Below are 27,358 nucleotides of genomic sequence, written 5' to 3'. Positions count from 1 at the left end.
ATCAAGTTCAGTTGCATCATCTACCTAAGTTCATGGTCGTTAAAAACTCATTCTAATCTTGAAATTTTCATTTCATAAGAATCTATTACATATTTTATAAAATAAATGAAACAATATATAAAATTATAAAATATATATTACATGCATCGTAATTGTACAAGAAGAAAATTGTGAAATATGTTGTAAGTATGAAGTATGTGCATCAATACATGTTCTTTGGTTTTATTAGTGCTGTTGTCAAGGAATGAGCAAGCTGATTGATAAAAACGAAAGTTGGCACACCTGATTGTGAGAAATGAGAAAATTCATACACTCAATTTATCATTATTAAATTTTACTACAAGGTAACCCGAGAGAGAAATACGCTGAAACAGAAGGAGTCAATTAATCATCGTATTAACTTCTTCTAATTAAAAAAAGAGACCAAACACAGGAAAATAATTGAAATTAATTAAGGAATTCCCCGGTCTCTAATTCACAAAATACGTTAAAGATTTTTCACGTTGGACGGGATATGGGGTTTGACAAAAAAGGAAAATCCTTCGTTCCCTTGTAATCAGGGGCGGACCTACGCACAAGCTGCAGCCGAAATTTAGAGAACTGTATATTATTTTGTTTGATTCTCAAACTTTTACGGCGCTAGGAAAATTAAATTAGCTCAAGAAACAAACTCCTTTAGCTTAAAAACGAAATCTAATAGCCAATAGTTAGCCTTGCCTGCTACAAATATTCTGGATCTCAAATATTCTTAAATAAATAAATATAATTGGTTCAATCCTCTTCTAGCATAAAATATAAAGACAAAAATAAGAAGAGGGTATTCCTAATTTTCTTAACAAATCCTATCTATCAGGACTATTTCTCTCTCACGATCGACAACAACTACAAGGGCTACAAGGGGTTGTGGTTTATACTACCTTAATTGCTTTGATTTGTTCTCTTATACAAGGAGAGAAAAGCTATTGTCTCCATTTTCTTAACAAATAAACAACCAAACAAGAACTTAAGATAGTTTGAATTTTTGGTATTTGGAATCTTATAGGAAAACTCACCACATAGAATTTCAATGAAATTGTGAAGATTTAATGAATAAATCACAAGATATTTGCAACTTGGTAGATAAACAAGCATTACAAAATGTTAAGAATAGTTGCCTACACCTCAAAGTTAAAATATTATTTGATATTCGATGGATAGCTTTCTAAGCATGTGCTTTAGAGGCCGCTATAAAAGTCATGGTTTAAAAAATTAAAGTAATTTTATTGAACTCCTAAAACTCATAGAAAGTCATAATGATAAACTTGGTGGGTTTGTTCGTGATGAGATTAGAGATTTAAATATTTGTATCATTGTTTATGAAGCTAGAGGTGAATAAAAAAAGGAGAAATGACAATTATCTTACAACTCACTAATAAAGATGGTTTAATTCATGAGTGTTTTTTTCCATGTTCTATATTGTTATGATCTTCTTATAGAACATCTTCGAGGATAAGGATATGATAATACAAATAATATGTGAGATGAGTGGAATGGATTCCAAGCTTTAGATTTTCATTTGCCTAGCTCATAGGTTACAATTAGCTCTTGTTGCTGTCTCTAGAGAAGTAAAACTTGTCCATCAATTTTTATACAAGTTCGGCTTTTATTAGTGATATTGGTGTTAGTTCATGGAAAATAAATAGTGACTAACAACTTGCTCAAGTAATTGAAACTAGCAACAAGATTGCTTAAGATGAAATAGGGATAGAAAAAGAAGCAAACTAAGCTACTACCTTACAATGACCTGGCGATGCTTGATGTGGTTCTCATTTTCAATCAATTTGTAACTTATTAAGGATATTTAGAACAACTTGTAAAATTATCAATATTGTCTTTAAAATGAAGCAAATTATTCTCAATGAGGTGATGCAAAAGCAGCTTATTTGACATTAACTTATTCAATATGATGAAGCAAATTATAGGAATTACCAATGTTTTATGTCGAGCTTCTAGCAAAAAAGTCAAGACTTTGTAAGGTGATGCAAAAGCAAGTTATTTGGCATTAACATATTTTGAATTTGTTTTCATATTGCATCTAATAAAACAAATTATGGGAACTACTAATGTTTTATACCAAGCCTGCAACAAAAAAATAAAGACTTTGTCAATGGCATGAGTTTAGTTTCAACTACAAAGTTGTTGATTCAAAAGTTATGGGATGATGGATGAGAACCTTTACTTCAAAGTGTCAAAGTATTTCTTGCACAAAATAATATTGATATTCATGATTTCAAAGCACAATATACAAGAGCTCATGATAGGTCTCGTCATCAAAGTAAAGTTCTCACAAGTTTAGAACATCATTTCAAAGTTGATATATTTGTAGCTGCAATTGATTTTCAATTACAAGAGTTAAATAATAGATCTTATGATCAAACCATTGAGCTTTTTATTTTAATTTCAGTGTTATGTCCTCAAGATTCTTATAGATTATTCAATGTTGATGATGTATGTAATTTGGCTGAAAAATTTTATCCTAAAAATTTTAGTGAGCAAAAGAAACTTCATTTGAGGTTTTAATTGCAATAATATGAGCTTTGTGTACTATAATATCCAAAGTTTTGGAAATTGAATACTCCTTTTGAATTGTGTAGAGTAATAACAGCTTCTAGAAGATAAGAAAAATCTATCATTTAATTGATAGAATAAGTTGACTAATCGTAACTTTTCCTGTATTTATGGAAACTACATAACGAGCTTTATTTTCAATGAAGTTGGTGGAAACAAGGCTTCATAGCAGAATGAATGATGATTTTCTTGCTACTAATTTAGTTGTCTTTGTAGGAAAAAAATTATTATAAACTTCACAACAAATATGATTATGATGAGTTCGATTAAAAAGAAATCATCAAGGATTTCTTAGTTCAGAGTTTGTCTATTTCTTTCCTTTTTTTACATTTATATTGAACATCATTAACTTTTATTATTTATTGGAATGTAATAGAATACTTCATATAAGAAAATTAAGAATTTCATTTTGTTATAATTATTGAGTTTATTGAAATAGAATTTGATCTTGTTTTTTACTTGTATTTATATATTTTGCTCTTCGATATAGAATTTCTAGGCCCACCTATGTTTGGAATGGATCCCCTCCCATACACTTCTCTTTCCTTAGTAAGAAGGATGCCAACAAGGTCGAATAACATTACCATAATAAAATTTACAGCAGTAAACACATTGTAAACAAGATAAAAAAAAAGCAAAAGATTAAATAAAAGTTCATTGCTAAAAGAATAATGAGAGCATTTGTAGAAACATCCTTATACTTCTTTTTATCTCCACCTTTGTTTCTAATCATAACAACATCCATTGCATTTGTCACCATAAATACAACTAAATCAATCATAGATGGCAAGGTCATAGTCTTAGTTGATAGAAGCTTTAAGATGGGATTGTTTAGCCCTGACAGGTCCACAAATCATTACTTTGGCATCTGGTATAACAAAATATATGTTGTGATTGTAGTTTGGATTGTCAACAAGTGTTTTAAAGATTACCAACCAGGGAATTCTTGTCATTTTGAATGATAATGGAAGCACCTTTTGGTCTTCCAACCCATCAAGATCTGCAAGAAATCCAGTTGGTCAGGCTTTGGATTTGAAAAATGTTGACTAGCATGACTAGCTAATAGTTGTTTGTTGTTAGTCTTTTACAAATAAATTAGTCAATGATTGCTATGTTTATCTTTATTTCCTTGCTTAAAAAAACTACTTTTGCTAGTAGATTTTTGTGTAAATTCAATTCCATTATGATGTATAAACGGCTAGACAATGAAAAAAAAACTAAGCTTTCTTAGTAGATTCAATTATTAGTCTCTAGTTATATATATATATATATATATATTGTTGGTGTAGTTTGTAAATGAATAAAGAAAGAAAAGATGTCTATCCTACATTAAAAAGAAACACTCCCTTCTAATATTTATAAGGCTCCGTTTGTTTGCAGAAAATTTGTTTCCTTTTGGAAAGTGAATTCCGGGGAAAGTGAATTCCGGGAAAGTGAATTCCGGAAAAGTATTTTTCGATGTTTGACAGTGTTATGAAAAATAAACTAGAAAACACTTTCCAGTGTTTGCTTGTGTTATGAAAAATAAACTGGAAAATAATTTATTAATGAATTAATTTTTTTTTCAGGTTTATCTAATATATATAAAAATATTTAATCACTTACAATAAAAAAAATGAAATCTAAAAAGTATAATGATGATTTTTTTTTTATTATATCCTATATTCATACATAACTTATTTTATAAAATATAACTATATATGTCATATCATATTATATAGAAATAAACCTGTGAAATATTTTTTAAGTAAAATCTATTAATATATATTTTTTTAATTTTAAAAGCTTAAAATAAGTTTTTTTTTTTCATATGAAGAAAGCCAAATTAGTTTATGGTAAGAGTTATATATTTGGGGGTTTTTTTTTTTTGTATGAAGAATTTTTTAAAAGATAAATACATACAAAAATATTTTGATAGGTTTTTAGGATAAATATTTTTTTTTATGAGTAAAGGCAATTATCCCTATTTTTTTTTTTATGGGTAAAGGTAATTATCACTTCCGCATACAACACATTTCATCACTTCTGCATACAACGCATTTCATCACTTCCGCATACAACAAGTTGATTTTTTATTTTAGTTTGTTTTAGATCTGTTTTTATTTTATTTTTTCTTCTGCCCGTTGCTCCTTCCTCCCTCCCCAGTTGATGTCTGGGCCGTTGCGGGAGGCGATGAGCTGGATCTGCTGCCGGCCGGTTGCTATGGAAGAGATCGAAGGGGGACGGCGCTGGTCTCTGTCCGGCTGGTTGCTGGGTCTGTTGAAGCTACGGTGGAGCTGTTTCTTCAGGCGACGCTGATGTAGAGACACCGCTGGTTTGCCCAAATGGTGGGCGACTGGAGTGAGGGCTGGCGCCTCTGCGGCTGAGGAAAAGGAGTGAACGGGAGAGAGGAAAATGGCCGATGGCCAGGGGGTTCTCTGGCTGAGTCTATTTGATGGGGGTGGAAATGGCCGAGAGAGGGATGACGGAGAGTGGCTCTGAAATGGCCGGCCTCAGGGGAGAAAAGCAGATGAAGAGGGACGGTGACACTGTTGAAAGAGAACCGGCTGAGGGAAATGGAAGAAGAAGATGGGGCTCTGGTGTGGAGGGAGGTGTGGCTGTGTTTGTGTATTGCTGAAAAGACAAATTGAGCTGTTGTCTTGGAGAAGGGGAGTGGCTGTGTGTTAGAGAAGAAGGAAAGTGTTTTCCTTTCTTTATCATAAGGAAAACACTTTCCTTTCTCAAAGCAGCTATTTTATGTTGACCAGAATTAAGTTTTCGTTGACTTATTGTTTCATATTGTTACCAAACATGGGAAAGTAAGGAAAAAGAATTCCAGGAATTCGTTTTCCTTGAAACAAACAGAGCATAAGTGTGAGTTTCTATTGTGTAGTAAATTAAACCATGGTGGTAGAACTCTCCTATTTGGATTTTTAATGATATTATATGGATATTTATAATATCAAAAGATGACATTTGAGACTTGGAACTTGAAATGTCAGTGAGATTAATTTATCTTTGAATTAATTAGCGTAATTAATTTTGATATTTGTGATTGTTGAGATAAAACTAAATAGCAACTATTGAATTTAATTTAAAGTATAATTGTTTCATGAATAGTCATAATGTTTCATGAATAGTCATATTGTTTTATCAACAGTTATAATGTTTGATTAATAGTCATATTGTTTCATCGTTATGTTCCAAGTTTATAAAAACCTGTTACTACATAGAAAAAAAGAAAACACAATAAAAACATATATTCTTTTCTTGGTCTTATTTTCTCATTCTTTTAGAGGTTTAGAGGTCTTAGTTGTATTCTAGAGGTGCTGTCTTTATGTGGGATAAATAAACATCTTAAAGACAGTGTTTTCACGCCTATAATCCAACTCCATATTTGTTTCCATCCTCTCTCTCTCTCTCTCTCTCTATATATATATATATATATATATATATATATATATACCAATAGATTGGTATCGTAATAATTTTCTTGAAGGACTTGTGAAATTAAAAAAGCAAAAAACATAACCTTTAAACTCTTTTTACGTAATACTACAAACCTACAACCTATCCAATATGAATTCAAAAATTTCATTCATTGCAATTTCATCTTCAATGTTTGATAGAACAAATTATCAAGTGTGGGTTGTCGGAATGAAAGCCTATCTTGATGCTAATGATCTATGAGAAGCTATTAAACAAGAGTATGAAGTTACACCTCTACCAAACAATCTAACTCTTGCACAAATAAAAAGTCATTAGGAGAGGAAGCAAAGAAAATGAAAAGCAAGAGCAAGAATGTTTGTAGCTATCTCATCCTTTATTTTTATTAGAATTATGACTTTGAAAAAAAGCTAAGGAAATCTGAGATTTTTTTAAGAACAAATATGATGTAGATGAAAAGGTCAAAGGGATACAAGTGCTAAATTTGATTTGAGAATTTGAGATGTAAAAAATGAAAGATTCAAAAATAATAAAGTACCCTAAAATAGAAATTATCTTTGTCAACAAAGCAAGATATGGTACCAATTTTTCTGATTCTAGAATAGTTCATAAAATCATAGTTACAATTCATGAGAAGTTTGAGGCTACAATCTCTTCTTTGTAAAACTCAAAAGATTTGTCAAGTATTACCTTGGTATAGTTAAGATGCACTACAAGCATAAGAACAAATAAAGCTTATGAGGAAAGAAGGATATGTGGAAGGGGTTTTTTTTAGCCAAAACATGTAAGAACAATGGAAGCAAAAAAAAAAAAAAGAAGAAGAAGAAGAAGAAGAAGCAATGCAACTATACAAGCTAAAAGGTTTTATAGGGAAAAAAAAGCAAAAAAAAGCAACACTCAAGTCTTTCCACTTTCCCTCCACTATAAAAAACCAATCATCCAGAAGAAAAAGTGTTGGTGGAGACCAAATACAAGATGTCATAAGTGTTGTTAGTTAGGACACATGAAAAGATATGTAAGACTCCACAACAAGAAGGTGAAGTCAACATTGTTGAGGATGAAAATGAAGAGAAACAATTATTTGTGACATCATATTTTGCCACTAATAGTTCCACTTAAAGTTGGCTTATAGACAGTGGTTGTACAAACCACATGACCTTTGATCAAAAGCTATTTAAAGAGCTTGATAAAATTGTTGTTTCTAAAGTGAGAATTGCAAATGGAGCATGAATTGCAGTAAAAGACAAAGGAACAATGGAAAATGAAGGTCATACAGGTTTAAAATTAATATCTGATATTTTATACGTTCCTAAAATTAATCAACACATGTTAAATGTCATCCAATTGCTTGAAAAAGGTTACAAGGTGCTATTTAAAGGCAAAAATTGTGTGATTAAAGATGTAAGGGGCATAAAAGTGTTTAAAGTCTAAATAAAAGACAAAAGCTTTGCTTTAGATTTGAAGAAAAATAAAGCATACTACAATACACAAAGAAAAAGACAATTCAGTGCTTTGGCATAAAAGAATGAGGAAATTTCCATCATTTTACTCAACTCTTCATGAAGAAAAACATATTGGTGGAAAACTTGTCTAAATTAAAGGATGAGCTTTCTACATATGTTGCTTGTCAATATAGTAAACTGTCAAGGTTTTCTTTTCAACAAAGCAAGGTATGGAAAGTCACATAGAAACTACAATTGATACACACGAATGTTAGGGGACCTATAAAAACATCATCACTAAATGGAAGTAAGTTTTATATTGCTTTTATTGATGATTATATAAGAATGTGTTGGATTTATTTTATAAAACTTAAATTGAAGGTTGTTGACATTTTCGGAAAGTTTAAAGCGTGAGTTAAAACTCAAGGTGGATGGGAAATATAGGTAATAAGGTATAACGATGAAACTAAATACACCTTACAAAAATTTAACAAGTTTTGTGAAGTGGTAGGCATTGAACATCTATTGACTGTATTTTACACTCCTTTGAAAAAAATAGTGTTATGGAGAGGAATAACAAAACAACAATAAAGGTGACAAGGTGTTTACTTCATGATAAAGGGTTGCCAAATTTTTTTTGCATTAAGGTAGTAAACATTGTAGTATTTCTATTAAACAAGTAGCCAACAAAACCATTGCAAAAAAGGACTCCATTGCGTTTCTCATATATTCCACAGGTTAAGAGAGACAAGTTGGATAAGAAAGTAGAACCTGAGATCTTTGTAGGCTATAACTCAAATTTGAAGGCATATAGGATTTAATTGCCATAAACCAACAAAATGATTGTCAGTAGGGATGTCAAATTTTTATAGTCAAATGGTTGTAGTTGGGAAAATGACAAGAAACTTGAATCTCAGAAAGAGAATGAGGATGTGGATGATCAACCTTGAGAGGAACCGCATCACTTTCTAATAATTATCAGAGTTGTAATGTTGTAGTAATGGAGCCTGCAAGATATGATGAAGCCGCAACTAAATAGAAATGGATAACTATAATGAATAAGGAGCTAAAAATAATTAAAAAGAATCAAACATGAAAATTAGTGGATAGAGCTAAACACAAGAAAGCTATAGGAGCCAAGTGGGTTTACTAGACCAAGCTAAATCTTGATAGTTCTATAATAAAGTATAATGCAAGGCTGGTTGTCAAGGGATATGCATAAATAGCTGGGGTAGATTTTGAATGGATAAATCTTGTTGTATAAAAGGCTTGGGTTGTAAATAAAATGGTTGTCATTCCATCTTTCTTAATGGATTCTTGGAGGAAGAAATTTGTGTGTAGAGACATGAAGGATTTGTTTTTCAAGGACAATGGGAGAAGGTATATCAACTAAAAAAGGTCTTGTATGGTTTAAAACAGGTACCAAGATCTTAGTATATCCGGATTGATGAACACCTAATAAACTTAAGTTTACTAGTTTTTTATTTTTTTAGTTTGTTTGGGTTAATTTTTGGATTTATTTAAGGAGTTGTAAGATTTTTAGAGATTAAAGAGAAAATATTTTGTAGTAAAATTTTAAATATTTTGTAGTAAAATTTTAAATTAGAATTTTTATGTGATGGTACTATTTTTGCTTGTGCTTATTTGTGTTGATTTCAATTATGTCGTGAGATAATGGAAATGATGCAAAGATTAATGCTAGATCCAATGCGAAGAAGAGGATCGTAGTAAGCACTGTGTTGTCAACATGGATTCTATTCCCTGTCCTAGTCTTGTTATGATATATTTGTAAAAGGAAGCAGCAGAAAAAGGGTAAGTTCTTAAGATCATGAATTTCTCAGCACTTTTATCCCAGAAAAAAAAAAAAAATCACTTTTGTCCTAGGCAGTTTATTTTATTTTCCAATTTGATTGTGGTAATGTAAGGTACAGCCAGTCAGCCACAATTTTGTAAAGAACTCATTTAATTTGATGTCTCAGAAATTTGAGTTAACAGAAACAGAGGTCCCCTGTTTCCTTTTTAAATTATAGCAGTTTTACTTGCAGGAAAAATCACAGGTATATTGAGAGAGGTTTGAATAACAGTCCTGGGAAAGAAGATCTTGATTTAACTTTGTTTGATTTGGAAACCTTGGCTCTTGCAACGAATAATTTCTCAGACAACAAATCTGGGAGAAGGTGGGGACATGTTTACAAGGTACTAATCAATGAACAATCAAGCAATTTCATGATGAAAACTCCTGGAACCATTGAACTAAAACAATTAAAATTATGAAAGTTTTATAGGTTCTGAGCTCCAACAGACTGAATTTTCACTGGACAAATATATGATTTGCTTTTGGTATTGAGTGATTACAGTGAACATTCAAAGATGGACATGATAGCTGTGAAGAGGCTATATAAGAATTAAAGACCCTGTTTTGGCATTGCATTTTAAAAAGAAATTGGCTAAATTTTAATGTATTAATATCAAAAATAATTTATAAAAAATAAAAAAAATAAATTATTCTAGTACTTTTCCAAGAAAAAAAACGGAAAAAATAATTGCTATAACACTTCTAAATACCATTATATTGTAAAACTTCAGCGCTGGAATCTAATGAAGCTTCTAGGATGCTATTCTTTTGAGGAATGTTTGGCATGTTTGACAAGAAATGCACTGTACATAATTTCTTAAGGAAATTATTTGATGTATTTTTGTACTGTGCAAAAATTTTGTCCTGTTGTAGAGGATAGTTTTTATCAAACCAAAAGGAGCATTCAATTCCCTTCATAAGGATTATCTTTTCTTCATTTCTTTCTTTGTTGCATGGAAAAAAAAGAGAGAAAATCGTTTTAGGATAAAACACCACACCAAAAAAATCTAGGGTTTCTTCTTCTCTGCATGCAAATCAGAATCCACCATAGGTAAATCAAGTACTTTCTTCTTCCCTGCCCCCAGTTTGTTCGATAAAGTCTTAATTTGGTAAAACAGTGTAGTGAATGTTAAACACAAAAAACAAAACAAAATAAACATGTAAAAATGTAAGCATATACCTGGTCAAGGAAATCAGTCAAGGTAGTCCATTAGCCACGGCAAGGCTGTAAAAAAAACAGAACGAGAATTAATCACTTTTCATGGGTTGCATGTGTTACCCAAAAACAAAGAAGTAAGACTCAGATACAAAATTAACTCATTTTCAAATAGAGATAACATGCATGTGAAGTGCACCTTGGAAACGGGATTCGCGCAGAAGCCAATTCTTGGATTTTCCGGCTACGTGAACGTGTGAATATGATTAGACTTCTTGCATTTTAGTTAACGGGACACGGCAATTTATACCAATTTTCCATGTTGACTGGGTCAGGTTTCGTGTACAATACTGGATTACGTTCAGATACAAAACTTGTCTTTCTGATGACTTTTACATCGTCAATTAGCATTTATTTAAGAAATTTGAGTGTGAACCTTCATTGCTCCAGGGTCAACTAATTGCAGATTAGTAAGAAATCTACCACTTTTTAAATTGAAAAGCTTTGAAAACTCCCTCATGATTGAGAGATCCCTCATTTTTTATTATTTCAACTTTGCTTTTTCCTTCTCATTATTCAAAGGATGGAGATCAGTTTCGAAGACTATAACAGATACCGCACTGAAAATTCCTGGTTGTTGAGGAATTGACAGGTCTCTAATTTACCACACATGTTTGGGATTTCTCGCTCTCAAAATTAATTATATGGGAGAGGAGAATAGTTTACTTAAGGATTGATGCTATAACAAAGTTTTATGCAAAAAAAAGTAAAAAAACAAAGATGGTGCCTGTGGATGGCATTCCCATACTTGTTTTTAGCTCCACTTTGTTGTTCATTATGACGATCTCCTCTGCAGTTGATTCCATGAATACAACTGAATCTATCAGAGATAGCGAGGCCATGGTCTCAGCTGATGGAAGCTTTAAGCTGGGATTTTTTAGCCCTGGCAGCTCCAAAAACCGTTATTTGGGCATCTGGTACAACAAAATATCTGTCAGGACTGTAGTTTGGGTTGCCAACAGGGAAATTCCTCTCACCGATTCGTCTGGTGTTTTAAGGGTTACCCACCGGGGAGTTCTTGTCCTTCTCAATCATAGCGGGAACATCATTTGGTCGACCAACTCGTCAAGATCTGTAAGGAATCCAGTTGCACAGCTTTTGGATTCTGGAAACCTTGTAGTGAAAGATGAGGGTGACGGTAGCATGGAAAATTTACTGTGGCAGAGTTTTGACTATCCATGTGACACTTTACTGCCAGGTATGAAGCTTGGAAGGAATACAATGACAGGCCTGGATCGATACTTATCTTCATGGAAGACACCTGATGATCCATCTAGAGGTGACTTTACATATGAATTGAAAGCTGCTGGATATCCTGAAAAGGTTCTGCGAGCGAATTCACTTCAGATTTATCGATCTGGACCTTGGAATGGTATTCGATTCAGTGGCTGTCCTCAATTGAAGCCAAATCCCGTGTACACTTATGGGTTTGTTTTTACTGAAAAGGAGATGTACTATAGCTATCAGCTTCTTGACAGATCAATCCTTTCAAGGGTAACTCTTACTCAAAATGGCAACATCCAGCGCTTCACATGGTCTAGTAGCGCACCCGGTTGGGTATTTTATCTTACAGCACAAGTTGATGATTGTAACCGGTATGCACAGTGTGGTGTATATGGTAGCTGTCATATTAACGATTCCCCAATGTGTGGTTGCCTGAGAGGATTTATACCGAAAGTTCCAAAAGATTGGCAGATGATGAATTGGTCAGGTGGCTGTGAAAGAAGGACCCACTTAAATTGCTCGACAGATGGTTTTAGAAAGTACTCTGGTGTGAAGTTGCCGGAGACAGCAAATTCCTGGTTCAGCAAAAGCATGAATCTGGAAGAGTGCAAAAACATGTGTACGAAGAACTGCTCCTGTATAGCTTACACAAATTTGGACATCAGGGAAGGAGGAAGTGGATGCTTGCTCTGGTTCAGTGATCTGATTGATATCAGACGATTAAATGAAAATGGGCAAGACATTTATATACGGATGGCTGCGTCAGAACTAGGTAAGAATCTATCCTCTGACTTGAAAGGTAGTTTCTCATACGGATGGCTGTTGTTGTAACTGAAGTGAAAGGTTAGATAGAAAACAGCATGCAAGGGAAGCATTCCTTTCCTTTTTTTTCCTTTTAATCAGAAAATGGAAAAACACCATAGGATATGAATAGGAGACTGACCATGTTCATGTTACATGCCTAATGACGCCCCCATATAGTGAAAAATTTTAGCATGTTCCAATGGTCGAATCCAAAATGGTGATTGTTTTTGTCATACTTTCTGTTTAGAATGTCCGAATTCTTCTCGGGCTTTGCCTTATTTAACTAATCTATAAACGCATCCACAGGATATTCCATGTCACCTAACATATCATTTAGTGACAATTATGAAAACTCTTCTATTAATAGTGTCTTTCAAGCTATTCTTTTTGCTGTGAAGCATAAACTGCAGAAAACTCCCATCTATCGAACCATCTATAAGAAGAACACGTTTGTTTGCTATTTGTTACAGCAGGGAACTGATCTTATTAGTACTTGTTTTTTTTGTACAGCTATGTTGCTCTGTAGCAGGAGTTTGCTTCTGTTGTGTTTTTCCTTCGATCAAGCAATTCACACACACAAACATATATGATAGCAACATAGTGAACTGATTGACTTGACCCGAAGCTGTTTTCGTAACTTCTCTGACAAAATTAAATGGATTTGTCAGTCAATGTTGTAAGATCATGCATCAGTATACTCTGAATTTGATAGATAGCTGCAGGGGATGGATTCATGTTGTTTATCTGTTTTATCCAACCACACCTACCAACCAAAAAAATACAGCACTGAGTTTCTGAAATTTCGTATTGTTGATTTTTAACTCTTGGATTTGCTCCTCAACTGGTATCTAGATCACGAGGATGATACGAAGAATAACTATAAATCCAATAAAAAGAAACAAATGAGGATCATAATAATCTCAACGCTGCCAGCAGGAATGCTTTTACTTGGCCTACTCTTGGTCTTGTGTTTATGGAAGAAGAAACGGCAGACAAACGGTAAGTAATTCAAATCTTCACCCCCACTTTCCAAATCCTCAAGGCCTTTTTTATACTGATATTTGACCTGGATACTTCGTGGGAAAAAAAGTCGTAATGAACTTGTTATATTTAAAATAAATAATGAAAGGTCGGTTAGCTAAAAAGAGGGGATAGGATTTGGTTTTTGTTCAAGCTCTAATTTGTAGGAAACATGACAGGTGTTATCGAAAGAAGCTCGAACAAGAACAGCACCAAGCAAGATCAAGAACTGCAGATGTTTCACTTTGGTGCCATGGCTATTGCAACCGAGAATTTTTCTGTTACAAATAAACTAGGAGAAGGGGGTTTCGGACCAGTATATAAGGTAATGATATAACAAGCTGTCAATGGCTTCTGAATTTCATGTTGGGAGTCCCTGGCACCTCGGTAGTTATCTTCAACCTATTCAACTGAATGGACTTTATTTATTTATTATTTTCCATGGATGAAACTTTGACTTCTAAGGAAGCACTCCAACTCTTTTTAGTTCAACAAAGAAAAATCCGAGTAGCACGGAGCATTTTGCAAAAATTCTCAAATCTTACATCCAAAGAAAGGTTTCTCAAGTAAGGAATGAATATTTGCAGGGAATTTTGAAAGACGGGCAAGAAATAGCAGTGAAGAGGCTCTCAAGGAATTCGAGACAAGGACCCGAAGAGTTCAAGAACGAAGTAAAGCATATTGCAAAACTTCAACACCGCAATCTAGTTAAGCTCCTAGGATGCTGCATTCAAGCAGATGAAAGGATGCTAATCTACGAGTTTATGCCTAACAGAAGCTTGGACAGCCTAATTTTTGGTTTGAGGCTCTCCGGACTTGCAAATTTAATTTCAGACTTCCTTTCATATATATTTGTTCTTGAATCTGACGAGAGCCAGAATTTGATTGACTTGGGTAAAAAAATTGGGCAGGCAAAACTCGGAGCACACAACTAGACTGGCCTAATCGCTACCACATTATCCATGGAATTGCTCGTGGACTCCTTTATCTCCACCAAGATTCGAGACTAAGAATAATTCACAGAGATCTGAAAGCCAGCAACATCTTATTAGATAATGATATGAACCCCAAAATTTCAGACTTTGGCCTAGCGAGGAGTTTTGGAGAGAAGGACACAGAAGCCATCACAAGTAGGGTGGTAGGAACATAGTAAGTATCTCCTACTTTAGCAGTCTATGCCCATTCCTTAAACTTGGATTTAACATTCGATAGTTGTCTGCAGTGGCTACATATCCCCAGAGTATGTGATTGATGGTCTCTACTCAATAAAATCTGATGTCTTCAGCTTCGGTGTATTGGTGCTTGAGATAGTGAGTGGGAACAGAAATAGGGGATTCTGTCATCCAGACCACGACCTCAACCTTCTTGGCCATGTAAGTTAGAAAAAAAATGATTGTCGAAACATTTTCTTAACTCTATGCACCAAATCTCCTACCAATAACTTGATTTTCATTCTCAGGCATGGAGACTATTTCAAGAAGGCAGGCATTTTGAACTGATTCCTGAATCAGTAGCAGAATCATACAACTTATCTGAAGTGCTTCGTTCAATTCATGTGGGTCTTTTATGTGTGCAATGCAGTCCAAATGACAGGCCAAGCATGTCATCTGTGGTTCTAATGCTTTGTGGAGAAGGTACATTGCCTCAGCCAAAACAACCAGGTTTTTTTAATGATAGGAATTTGGCTGAAGCAAATACTTCCTCAAGACAGAATACATCTTGTTCGGTGAATCAATTCACGATCACACAATTAGAGGCGAGATAGATTACATTTAGTACTGTTCACTTCAAGACGGAACTGCTTTCTCTTACTTTACTTTTTTGTTTTTTAAGACTATTAAGTGTGAATCTTGAAATCCATCACTTCAGCCCACAAGTACTGTTCGCAGCTAGTCAAAGGTAGAATCAAAGATTACTCTTATTTTCTATCCAGAAACATGAAAAAGGTTGAAAATAAAGTCTAAAGAAATAAAAGTTTAGGTTAATTACCTTCATGTCACGTTCAGAAATTGAGTTACACTAGAGCATAAAAGGCATTCGCTGCCCTGGCCTCCATTCCTCACTATTAGTCTGATTACCACAGCATAGTGAATTCAGTCAAAGTGATTATCTAGCCCTTCAAAATACGATTTTGACATCCCAATTAAGCAAAAAATATCCATGTGCCAAGCATGCAAGCTAATTAATTTTAAGGTCCTGCTTTAAAACAAAGTATAAAAGCGGTTGTTTAAGTTGTCTTGCAAAACAAGTGTTCTATGGGCACATGAAATTCTCCATTTCCTAAGTTAGTAGGACGTGGGAGGGAAAAATAATGTATGGTAAATGGAAAAATATCAAGAGAAAGTAAGAAAAATTGTATGTTGTAAGAATTTTTGAGTGCTTGTTTGTGATTTTAGAATTGTAAAGTGGTTATTGATGATTTATGGAATTGTTGGATGATTAATGGCGGTTCCTGAAAGTGTTGGGTGGTCGATGATATTGTATGATCTTGCCTTTAACGGTTGTGTATGGAGTTTAAGATTTATCTTGTTTTATTCTTATTTATGATTTGAGTATTTATACACTTAATCCTTGAACTTACTTTATGGAGAGAAAAAAATATTTTCATAGAGAATTAAGTCATCAGGTGTTGGGTCATATATCCTATTGATAAAGACATTGATGACAACATTTTCCTAGAAATTAGAGGGTTGTTGTGCCATGTGTATCATTGGTAAATATATTGACATTTAAATAACCATTAGCTAGAAAAGTGATGCATGTCCTTTATAGAAAAAATATTGCATGCATAGAAAAAATTGTTAAAGTTCCTTGTATTCGTGTCACTCTTCGTTAGAAGTGGGTATCACATTAAATTCTTTTCCTGAATGGCAACAAACACCTCAGCACGTGTAGTGGTAAGAGGTGTGGTCAAAAGTTCAAGGAATGTCATGCAATCATAAATGGATCCTTTAGTGTTCCTCTTTGATGCCCTAGTAAAAGAGTGATGGCACTATGAAGATTCTCCTCTCTGAAAACAAGGGAGTCCTTGTCTGGTCACACTTGATCCTTCTACTCAAATATGTTTTTCATTATTTGTTTGAGTTAAAAAGAGTCCTATTAGGAAGAGTATACAAGCATTCCTATAAAGAGTAGTTGTGGGCTTAATTAATCAGGGCTTCAATAAAAATGAGTTCAAGTAAATCTTTCACGTTTAACATTTCCTTGTTTAATATATGAAGATATGTTCTAGAGCTTTCATCTTCTGATTGGATGATGGTAAAGAGCATAATCATGCTTTTTTTAGCTAGCATACTAGTGCTAAAATAAGACATGAACTTAACACAAAGATCATGATGGCTAAGGATAGAGTTATGCTTAAGGTTATGATACCACAACTGAGCATATCCATGGAATATCATTGGTGGAATTTTACACCTAACATCACTCTTTTTCTTTACAAGTTCTAGTATCCTTATGAAATTTTGTACACGCTTTCTAGGATCTATAAAACCATTATTGTTGTCTAAGTTGGCCTTTGCGAAGACACAAACTTTGGAGAGACAAGCATGTGACACTCAATGACACAATAAAGAGTCTTCCACTTGGTGGTGGTGATGTTCATGTAGTTATTGATCTTGTCTCGTGTCTGGGTTTTTTTTTAAATAAGGAGTATATAAGCAAGATTTAGAAAAGGATTGATGTCAATAGCCACATAAATAGAGATTTGGGGGAGTTCTTATAGTGGGATGATCAATTATTCTCCCCTGCCTTTTAATTTTGTCAGCCATGGAAATAAGTTTTTTTGAGTGAAAGGAATTTAAATAGCTTTTGTTCAGTTTCTTATAGACAATACCACTAATGAAGTTATGAAAAAACCTTAGATTGGATATGGGCTTTTTTAGACTGTGATCTTGGGTTAGTTTGTATGATGTCCTACAAAACAAAGTCTCTTATATACAAATGAAACACTCTAATACTTAAGTTACATAGGAGGAGAAAATAATATGAAGTAAATGAAAAAATACAATCTTTCAAGCTCTTATTAAAACTCAGCTCTTATTAAAACTCAACATTCTACTGTAATCAATTTTTTTAGGTGTGATTTGGATGAGGAATACACCTCTAATAAATTTTATTTGTTTCTTGCTTTAGATGAAACCATTCACCAAACTTCATGTACAGATACTCCTAAGCAAAATGAAGTTGTTGAAAGAAAACATAGGCACATTATCGAAACTGCTCATTCTCTCTTATTGTTTGCTTTTGTTTCTAGTGAGTTTTGGGGAGAAGTTGTTCTTATTATTCCAAGTTTGATTAATACAATTCTATATTCTCTTAATTCAAGTTTATCTTGTTTTGAAAAGTTATATGGGTATGTCCTTGATTATCCCTCCTTTAGAGTATTTGGTTGTACTTGTTTCGTTATTTGTTCTCATGTAAAACGCTATAAGTTGTCTTCTCGATCTGTTATTTGTGTCTTTCTAGGTTATCGTGAAGGTAAAAAGAGGCATCGTTGTTTTGATCTAATAACTCAAAAACTTTATATGTCTCATCATGTTATCTTGCTTGAGCATATACATTTTTTTTCTATTCCATCCATTACTCATAGCCTGACTAGACCTAATCTTATTTGTATAGATTTCTTTTCTAAGAATTCAGATAATTTATCATCTCATGTTCCTAGTACCTCAGGCACCCCTCCTTATGTTCGACCAATTTGTACTCATCAATCTGCAGGTACTGACACTTTACTCTTTGGCACACCTAAAGTTCCATTTCCATCTACAACCTCTCAAGCTTAATATGAGATTATAGATCCACCTCTACATCAATCCATACGCATTTGTAAGTCCGTAAAGTAACCAGATTTTGCTTATTCTTGTTATTCTTCATCATTTACTTCTTTTTTAGCTTTTATTCATTGTCTCTCTGAGCCCTTTTCTTATAAAGAGGCAATTATTGATCCTATTTGGCATCAAGTTATGAATAAGAAACTTTTTGCTTTGCATAAAACAGATACTTAGGATTTGGTTTCTCTACCTTCTGGTAAGAATGTTATTGGTTGTTGTTGGGTGTATAAGATCAAGACTAATTCTAATGGGTCTATTGAGCAATACAAAGCTAAGTTGGTTGCAAAAGGATACTTTCAATAGTATGGTATGGATTACAAAGAGACATTTGCCCCTGTTGCAAAAATGACTACTATTCATACTCTTATTATCGTAGCTTCAATTCGTCAGTGGCATATCTCTCAACTTGATGTTAAAAATGCCTTCTTGAATGGAGATATTCAAGAAGAAGTTTATAAGGCACCTCCTCCTAGTGCTTCACATGACTCTGGGTATGTTTGTAAGCTCAAGAAAGTATTATATAGTCTCAAATAAGTACCACGTGCCTGGTTTGAGAAATTTTCTATTGTGATCTCGTCTTTTGGATTTGTTTCTAGTAGTTATGATTCTGCTCTTTTTATTAAGTGTATTTATACAGGTCGTATCATTTTATCCTTATGACATGATTATTACTGATGATAACATTGATGGTATCTCAATTTTAAAAACAAAGTTGACTAGACAGTTTGAAATGAAGGATTTGGGTTGTCTTCGATATTTCCTAGGTATTAAGGTAGCTTACTCACCTAGAGGTTATCTTCTTTCTCAGTCGAAATATATTGCAGAGATTCTTGAGTGGGCTGGACTTACTAATAACGAGACTGTAGATTCTTCGATTTAAGTTAACGCAAGGTATTCTTCTTTTGATGGTTTACCTTTGACAGATCCTACTTTATATCGTATTATTGTTGGGAGCTTAATATATCTCATCATTACTTGTCCAGATATTACATATGTTGTTCATGTTGTTAGTCAGTTTGTTGCTTCTCCTATTACTGTTCACTAGGCAGTTGTTCTTTGTATTTTATGATATCTCCGGAGTACATTATTTCGGAGTCTTTTACTTACATCCACCTCTTCCTTGAAGCTACGTGCATACTCTAATCGCAAGTCTGTTACTAATTTATAAATCTTTTTAGGTGATTCTTTTATTTCTTGGAAGAACAAGAAACAATCTATTGTTTCTCAATCCTTAACTGAAGTAGAATATCGTGCTATGACATTTACCAAAGAGATTGTTTGGTTACGATGATTACTTGCAGATATAGGAGTTTTATTTTCTCATCTTACTCCAATGTATTGTGACAACTAGAATTTATTCAGATTGCTCACAACTCGGTTTTTCATAAATAAACTAAGCACATTGAGATCGATTGTCATCTTACTCATCATCTTCTCAAGCATGACACCGTTACTTTGCCATTTGTTTCTTCTTCCTTGCAGATTGTAGATTTCTTTACTAAGTCGCATTCCATTTCTCATTTTTATTTTGTAGTTGGCAAACTCTTGATGCTTATAGCTTCTGCATCGTGAGTTTAAAGGGAAATTTAAATAATACATTTATCTTATTTTATTTATTAAGGATAGAATAATATTTTTAGTTTAACATATATATATATATATATATATATATATATTTAGGTTAAACAAGCACTTTAGAATAAATATATTAATAAGAACTCTAATCTCCTTCTTTTTTTTTTAGGTGTTAATTTAGATTACTTTAACAGTTACATATCCCTAGAGCATGCAAAATCTGGACTTTACTTACCGAAATCATATGTGTTTAGCTTTGGTGTATTGATACTGGAGATAGTGAGAAGGAACAGGAACAAAGGATTAGTCTGTTAGAGAATAATATAAATCATATCCTGGGACTTCACCTAATAGCTTAAGTTATTGGGTTGAGATGGTTCTTTGACATGGTATCAGAGCCTTGATGATCAAGCGGTCACGAGTTCGAATCTCACCATCACTATTTATTTGATAAAAAAAATCAAGCACAAAGTAATATGAACTTGTGTAAGTTTCAAGCCCAAATTGAGAAGGTGTTTTAGAAAATAATATAAATCATATCCTGAGACTTTACCTAACAGTTTAAGTTATTGAATTGAGATGATTCTTTAACATAATCATCTAGACCACCAACTTAACCTTCCTTGGCATGTAAGTTGTGAAATCATGTTACTTCGATTCTCCATTTCACTTTAATCTTGAGTACCAATACCAGGTTCCAGATGGTAGGCGCGGTTTCTAAGATTCATTAGAACATGTTTAGACTATCAAAATAGGTTTTTACATGTTTTTAGAATGATTTTTCGTTGTTTTAGATAAAAATAATGTAGAAATCAAGTGTGGGAGGCAAAAACATCATCCACTATTTTTTCAGAAGTTGCAGGCGGTAGTTCCAGAGTTGCAGAGCCACCGCTGGTGGTTGCTCACGGCCGATGCATTACTCATCATGACCGACATGTCCTCCCCCTTTTACTTAGAAATCTTTTAAACGTCCTAGGCCGGGAATGACTAGCCTAGGAGCTCGAGCCTAGTTTCCACCAAACCCATGCATAGATGACTAATGCATGCTCAACCCAACTTTCTTCTTCTTTTTTTTTTTTCTTTAATATCTAATCTTTTATTATTTCTCAATATAAATTTTAATCAAGTAATTAATGATTTTTTTTTTTATTTTTTATATAACATCACCAGAAAATAATGATATTTTTTCATGATTTTGAATTTCTTATTATTTTTCTCAAAATTTGTATAAAAATAATAATTATTGTGAAAAACAGTTATTCTTCATTCAACCCTGTAAAAAAATAATGATTGATAGTCAAACTTTTTAACAATAATGGAAGCCTATCTAAGATGATAAAGCAAAGGTTGCATTGAACTCCCAAAAGTCACAAACTTCTTTGAAGTTGAATAGAATATATATATATATATATATATATATATATATATATATATATATATATATATATATATATATATACCCAAAATCAAGGGTGTCACCCGTCATCACATGCGTACATATATATATTTTTAATCACAGCCCTGTGGATGGATGTTTAAAAGAAGATAGCGTATAAAGTACAAACAATAAGCATTTTGTATTTCTTTTCTTTTCTAATTATTTATTATTTTTTCATTATCAATGTTCCACGAATAAATAATTAATGGTTGTTAATTTTATTTTTTATATATACAACCTAACAAAAATGATTTTTCCTGTTTTCTTCTTTATTTTTTCTCAAAATTAGTATGAAAATAATAATTGTTGTTAAAAAAATAATGATTAAATGTAATTTTTTTTTTACCATAATTGAGTTTTAATAAATGATAATTCATCAATATAATTAAGATGCATAGTTTTTTTTTTTTTAAATGACACTAATTAACAACGAATATAAAATTGCTTTTTTTCTTTAAAAAATAATATCAACACTAAAGACAAATTAACATATGTAAGAAAAGATTCTAAATATCAAGGATTTGATAGTTAATAATTTATCATTTTTAATTTATATTATTTTTGGATAATTATGTTTCGCTTCAAAATTGAGCATGATGTTAATTACTTACACAAAATACTTATTCATTTAAAAAATATCTACAAGCTGATTTATTTTAATTTCATTAACTTAAATATTTTAAATTAATTGAAATATTAAGTAAAATTTATGAACCCACCCCGGCGCCAATACTCGGTTACAATGATGGTTCTCAACAGAAGAAAATCCTGGAAAGACTGAGAAAGGGTGAGCGTGAACAGAGGGAAGCCACAGCAGAAGACATCGTAAAGTCAAGCAACGAAGGATTTATTCTTAATTCTGTAGGTCATTAATCATTTGTTTAATTTGTTTGAGCCAATCACCACTTGCAGACGAAGAACAAGTACAAAATATTCTTTCCTCGTTACCGTTCTCCTGTACTCTCGTCTATCCTTCCGCATGTCGATGTTGACTGCAAATAAAGTTTTTTCGCTCAAATGGAATATCATTTCAGATTACTGTTATGTTAAATCATGAATAAATTTTCAAGTTAAAGCCGCCCATTATAGAACAAGAAAGTGAGCAACAAGAAAATCAAGAGGGCCGGTTCCAATGGATTACATCCCTACTTTTCTCTTAACGTTATTGCTTATAGGAGAAGCAGCCGAAGGTATTGATACCATGAACACAACTCATTCCATTAGAGATGGTGATACAATTGTTTCAGCAGAAGGGACCTATGTATTAGGATTTTTCAGCCCTGGAAAATCAAAAAACCGATACGTGGGGATATGGTATGGCACAATACCTGTCATCACTGTAGTTTGGGTTGCCAACAGAGAAACCCCCCTTAATGATTCTTCAGGCGTTTTCAGACTTACTAACGAAGGAAGTCTTGTCCTTCTCGATCACGATAGGAGCTGGATTTGGTCCTCTAACCCGTCGAGACCAACAACTAATCCAGCAGCTCAACTTTTGGATTCAGGAAACCTTGTTGTGAAGGAGAAAGGTGATGGCAGCCTGGAAAATCCCTTGTGGCAGAGTTTTGAACACCCAACTGATACTCTATTGCCAGAAATGAAGCTAGGACGGAATAAAATAACGGGCATGGACTGGAACATGACATCATGGAAGTCACCGGATGATCCTTCCAGAGGTAACTTTACATGTATTCTTGTTCCTCATGGATGTTCTGAGGTACTATTGATGGATAATTCGAAAGTGAGGCACCGGTCAGGGCCATGGAATGGCGTGCGGTACAGTGGTACACCGTATTTAAGACAAAATCCCTTGTACACATATGAATTCGTTTCCAATGAGAAGGAGATATTTTTCAGGGAGCATCTTGTTAACAAATCAACACATTGGAGGATCGTGATAACTCACGATGGTGAAAACCACAACTTCGTGTGGATTGAGAGCACACAGAGTTGGTTGCTATACGAGATAGGAAATACTGATAATTGTGGAAGGTATGCACTGTGTGGTGCAAATGGTATCTGTAGTATTCACAACTCTCCTATCTGTGATTGCTTGAAAGGATTTGTTCCAAATAACTCAAGAGATTGGAACAAGATGGATTGGTCAAAAGGTTGTGTAAGAAAGACTCCACTAAATTGTTCTGGTGATGGATTTCAAAAGCTTTCCAAAGCGAAATTGCCCGAGATAAAATCATCTTGGATTAACTCCAGCATGAATCTTGAGGAGTGCAAGAACAAGTGCTTAAGGAACTGCAGCTGTACAGCATATTCAAATTTGGACATCAGGAATGGAGGAAGTGGGTGCTTGCTTTGGTTCGGTGACCTGATTGATATTAGAATACTTTCTGAAAACGATCAAGATGTTTATATACGGATGGCGGCATCAGATCTAGGTATGAATTTATCTTCAGTCTAGAAAATTTGGTATGAAGATATGTTTTTGCATGCAAAAGTCTAGAAAACATAAAGTTCAAGATGTTCCTTTTTATGTTTGCATGTATATGCCATGATAACATGACATGCGTAGACTGCTTGGTTTTAAAGAACTTTAAGAACAACAAGATCAATGACTTGATATATCACATTTTACTCTGCCGTGAGTAGAATTACCATGGAAGCTATTGAAATGCTTCCAGTACCAAAAAACTACAATGGGATCTTGGCATTTCCTGTTATTGTCATTCTAACTCCAGTTTTTCACTGTCATGGTATAGACAATGGTGACTTCTTGAAGGTTCATACAAAATCCAAGGTAAAGAGAAGGATCATAGTAAGCACCGCATTGTCTACAGCCATTCTCTTCCTTGTCCTAGCCTTGGTCTTGTATGTTTGGAAAAGGAAGCAGCAAAAAAACGGTTCGTTGTTCAATCTACTAACATCTACAAATAAGTTACAACTACAAATTGATAGGAGCTCGTTATAATAGACATGTCAAGGAAATTTTAATGTAACAGAGAATAGATCAGATCCCCTGCTTCTATTTATTCTTAAAATCTCTGCTTGCATGGCAAATGACAGGTGCTTTGCAAAGAAATCCACATAAGAAAGATGATTTGGACTTACCGTTGTTTGATTTGGGTACCGTGGCGCGTGCAACAAATAACTTTTCTGTTGAAAATAAACTCGGAGAAGGGGGCTTCGGACCTGTTTATAAGGTACTAATCTATAATTAATCACGCAAAGTGACAGCTTACATATTTCGTTGTACAAACTCTGAAAACCACTGTATTTACTGGGAACTTAGACCATGAGACTGGCTATTTCCAAGCATAAACAATGACTACTTGGTAAGAGTTTCGACTTATAATTTCCTAACAGATGCGAGTAGTTTGCCACATCATACCTTGCTTTCCAACTTTCACAGGACAATGCTTGTGATAATGACTGGTTATTTGCAGGGAACACTGAGAGATGGACGAGAAATAGCTGTGAAGAGGCTTTCTAATAATTCAAGACAAGGAGTTGATGAGTTCAAAAATGAAGTTAAGTGTATTGTGAAACTTCAACATCAGAATCTGGTGAAGCTTCTAGGATGCTGCATTGAAGGAGATGAAACGATGCTCATCTACGAGTTTTTGCCTAACAAAAGCTTGAACTTTTTTATTTTCGGTATGAATCTCTCAAAACCTTAACAAATACATTTTAGTTAGCACACTTCACTTCTCAAAACAAAACAGTGTACATTTTAGCATGGCATTGTACGAACACCAAAATCAACTGTTTGAGAGGTCATGCTTTGAGCAATGACCTAAAACTAAGCTTGGTAGCTAAATTAATTTGGGAACAGAAGCTATGAGCATCCTCGAACGATTTAGGACAACGGGTTGGTGGCCAAGAGGCTGCCATATCAATTTGTGATTACAACTGGAAATTTATCAAGTATTAATCACCATCACCTGTTCTGTTTTTCTTTCACATATATTTATAGATCTGATAAGAACCATAGTGAACAGACTTGAGCAGATAATTGTGCAGGTGAAACAAAGGACAGGCTGCTAGATTGGCCGACACGCTACAACATCATCAATGGGATTGCTCGTGGACTTCTTTATCTTCACCAGGATTCAAGACTAAGGGTAATTCATAGAGATTTGAAAGCCAGCAATATTTTACTCGACTATGAACTGAAACCAAAAATTTCAGACTTTGGACTGGCTAGAAGTTTTGTAGGAAATGAAATCGAAGCCAACACTAATAAAGTGGCTGGTACATAGTAAGTGAATGCTCCATCATAGTAATATTTTATCTGCATTTTCCGCAAATGCAACTTAACATCCTATGAATAGGTTCTCCACAAAATGCAACTTAACATTCTACTAATACGTGCAGTGGCTACATATCTCCAGAGTACGCAAATCATGGAGTCTACTCGCTGAAATCAGACGTCTTCAGCTTTGGAGTCTTGGTGATAGAGATAGTGAGTGGGAACAGGAACAGAGGATTCTGTCATCCGGATCATAGCCTCAACCTTCTAGGGCATGTAAGTTTCAAAACTATGTTCTTCAATTTAATTTACTTTGTGGTACCTGCATGAGGTTCCAACAGCTGCATGGGCATGTTTACTGACTGTACACTTCAAATATACAAAAGGAAAAAAGAAAGGAGATAGGGAAAAAAAAAGGAAGAAATTTTGTAAACTAATCGAGCCAGACAAGGTTAAGCATGTCAGACATGCCCTGTGCTTGGATTTGGATCCTACAAGGGAACACAGTGGCAGTTGAAGCATTTTCTTCAAGATACCAATTGTTATTAATAACATGCTTTAATTTATCAGGCTTGGAGACTTTTCCAAGAAGGGAGGCCTATAGAACTGGTTTCGGAATCAATAATTGAAGCATTCAATCGATCTCAAGTGTTACGTTCAATTCATGTGGCTCTTCTCTGTGTGCAAGAAAATCGAGAAGACAGACCGAACATGTCATATGTGGTTTTGATGTTGGGTAATGAAGATGCATTGCCTCGGCCTAAGCATCCAGGTTTCTTCATTGAAAGGGATGCTACTGAAGAAAGTTTACCAAAACAGAGCAAACCACTATCAGAAAACGAATGCTCGATTTCACTGTTAGATGCAAGGTAATGAGTTTTTCATGGACGTGATTGCGTATTCATAGAAGCTGTATGTCTAATGTTGCGTGGTGAAGGTGCATTTCCTCAGCCAAAACAACCAGGTTTTTGGTTGCTGAAAGTGGAAGCAAATTCTTCATATTTTTACAGAACTTATCATGCTCGGTCAATGAATTCACTATCAGAATTCCTGAGGCTAGATAGATTCTTGGTTTTCTTTTTGTATTTAGATTCTTGTTTCTTGATGCTTGCAACTTCATTTTCATTAGCAAATTCGTCTCTGCGATATTGGTGTTCTAAAATTAAAACTCCTGCAATTTTCGAAACTATATGATCTACGGAAAACATGACAGTCGTATGCTTGTAATAAAACCTTACAACGGGTTTTTTAATAGAAAAGATCATGTGCAGATTCATAGAAGACTTCTAAGGGCACGCTAAGGTGTAAATCCTTAATTCCCTCGAACCAGACCTAAAAGAATTGGGCAACCATCATCTTAGAGAGGATAGGGTGTGAATGTTTTGAAGCAGATCAAATGAAGCTAATCTGCAAGTTAATGCCTAAAAAGAGCTTGGACTACCTCATTTTTGGTTCGAGATTCTCTGAACCTTGCGCTAGAGCTCCTCTATTATATGTTTATGAATTTAATAAGTGGTTATTTTTTAAAATATTTTTTATTAAAAATTTTATATAATAATTTTAAAAAAATTAAAATTTATTTTTAATATCAGTATATTAAAATAATATAAAAATATAAAAAATTTAATTTAATAAAAGAATATTTTTTTAAATACTTTCAAAATATAAAAACAAAAGATTCTTGAATTCAATCACACATCCGAACGCAGAGCACA

The 27,358-nt window shown here is 33.7% G+C and overlaps 2 protein-coding genes across 3 annotated transcripts; both read left to right on the top strand.

Moving 5' to 3' along the window:
- Positions 1-11,185: 11,185 nt before the first annotated feature.
- LOC118054866 (G-type lectin S-receptor-like serine/threonine-protein kinase At4g27290) lies at positions 11,186-18,444 on the top strand. 2 transcript variants are annotated; one of them, XM_073411944.1, is made up of 8 exons: positions 11,186-12,542; positions 13,427-13,573; positions 13,774-13,919; positions 14,182-14,392; positions 14,506-14,743; positions 14,817-14,967; positions 15,054-15,228; positions 18,314-18,444. In XM_073411944.1, the coding sequence occupies exons 1-8, from the start codon at positions 11,267-11,269 to the stop codon at positions 18,376-18,378; spliced, it is 2,409 nt and encodes an 802-aa protein (XP_073268045.1). In that variant the 5' UTR covers positions 11,186-11,266; the 3' UTR covers positions 18,379-18,444. The 2 variants fall into 2 exon arrangements, with proteins under 2 accessions (XP_073268045.1, XP_034922527.1); XM_035066636.2 differs by lacking the exon at positions 18,314-18,444 and having other exon boundaries at positions 15,054-15,470.
- A 4,062-nt stretch (positions 18,445-22,506) lies between these two features.
- Positions 22,507-26,829, top strand: LOC118054855 (G-type lectin S-receptor-like serine/threonine-protein kinase At4g27290). Its single transcript, XM_035066619.2, has 7 exons — positions 22,507-23,832; positions 24,154-24,294; positions 24,458-24,594; positions 24,838-25,048; positions 25,403-25,652; positions 25,769-25,919; positions 26,214-26,829. The coding sequence occupies exons 1-7, from the start codon at positions 22,572-22,574 to the stop codon at positions 26,514-26,516; spliced, it is 2,454 nt and encodes an 817-aa protein (XP_034922510.1). The 5' UTR covers positions 22,507-22,571; the 3' UTR covers positions 26,517-26,829.
- The last annotated feature ends 529 nt before the right edge of the window (positions 26,830-27,358 follow it).

Source organism: Populus alba, chromosome 1 (genome assembly GCF_005239225.2).
Source record: "Populus alba chromosome 1, ASM523922v2, whole genome shotgun sequence".
Lineage (NCBI taxonomy): Eukaryota > Viridiplantae > Streptophyta > Magnoliopsida > Malpighiales > Salicaceae > Populus > Populus alba.
This window is presented reverse-complemented; position numbering and strand designations above follow the sequence as displayed.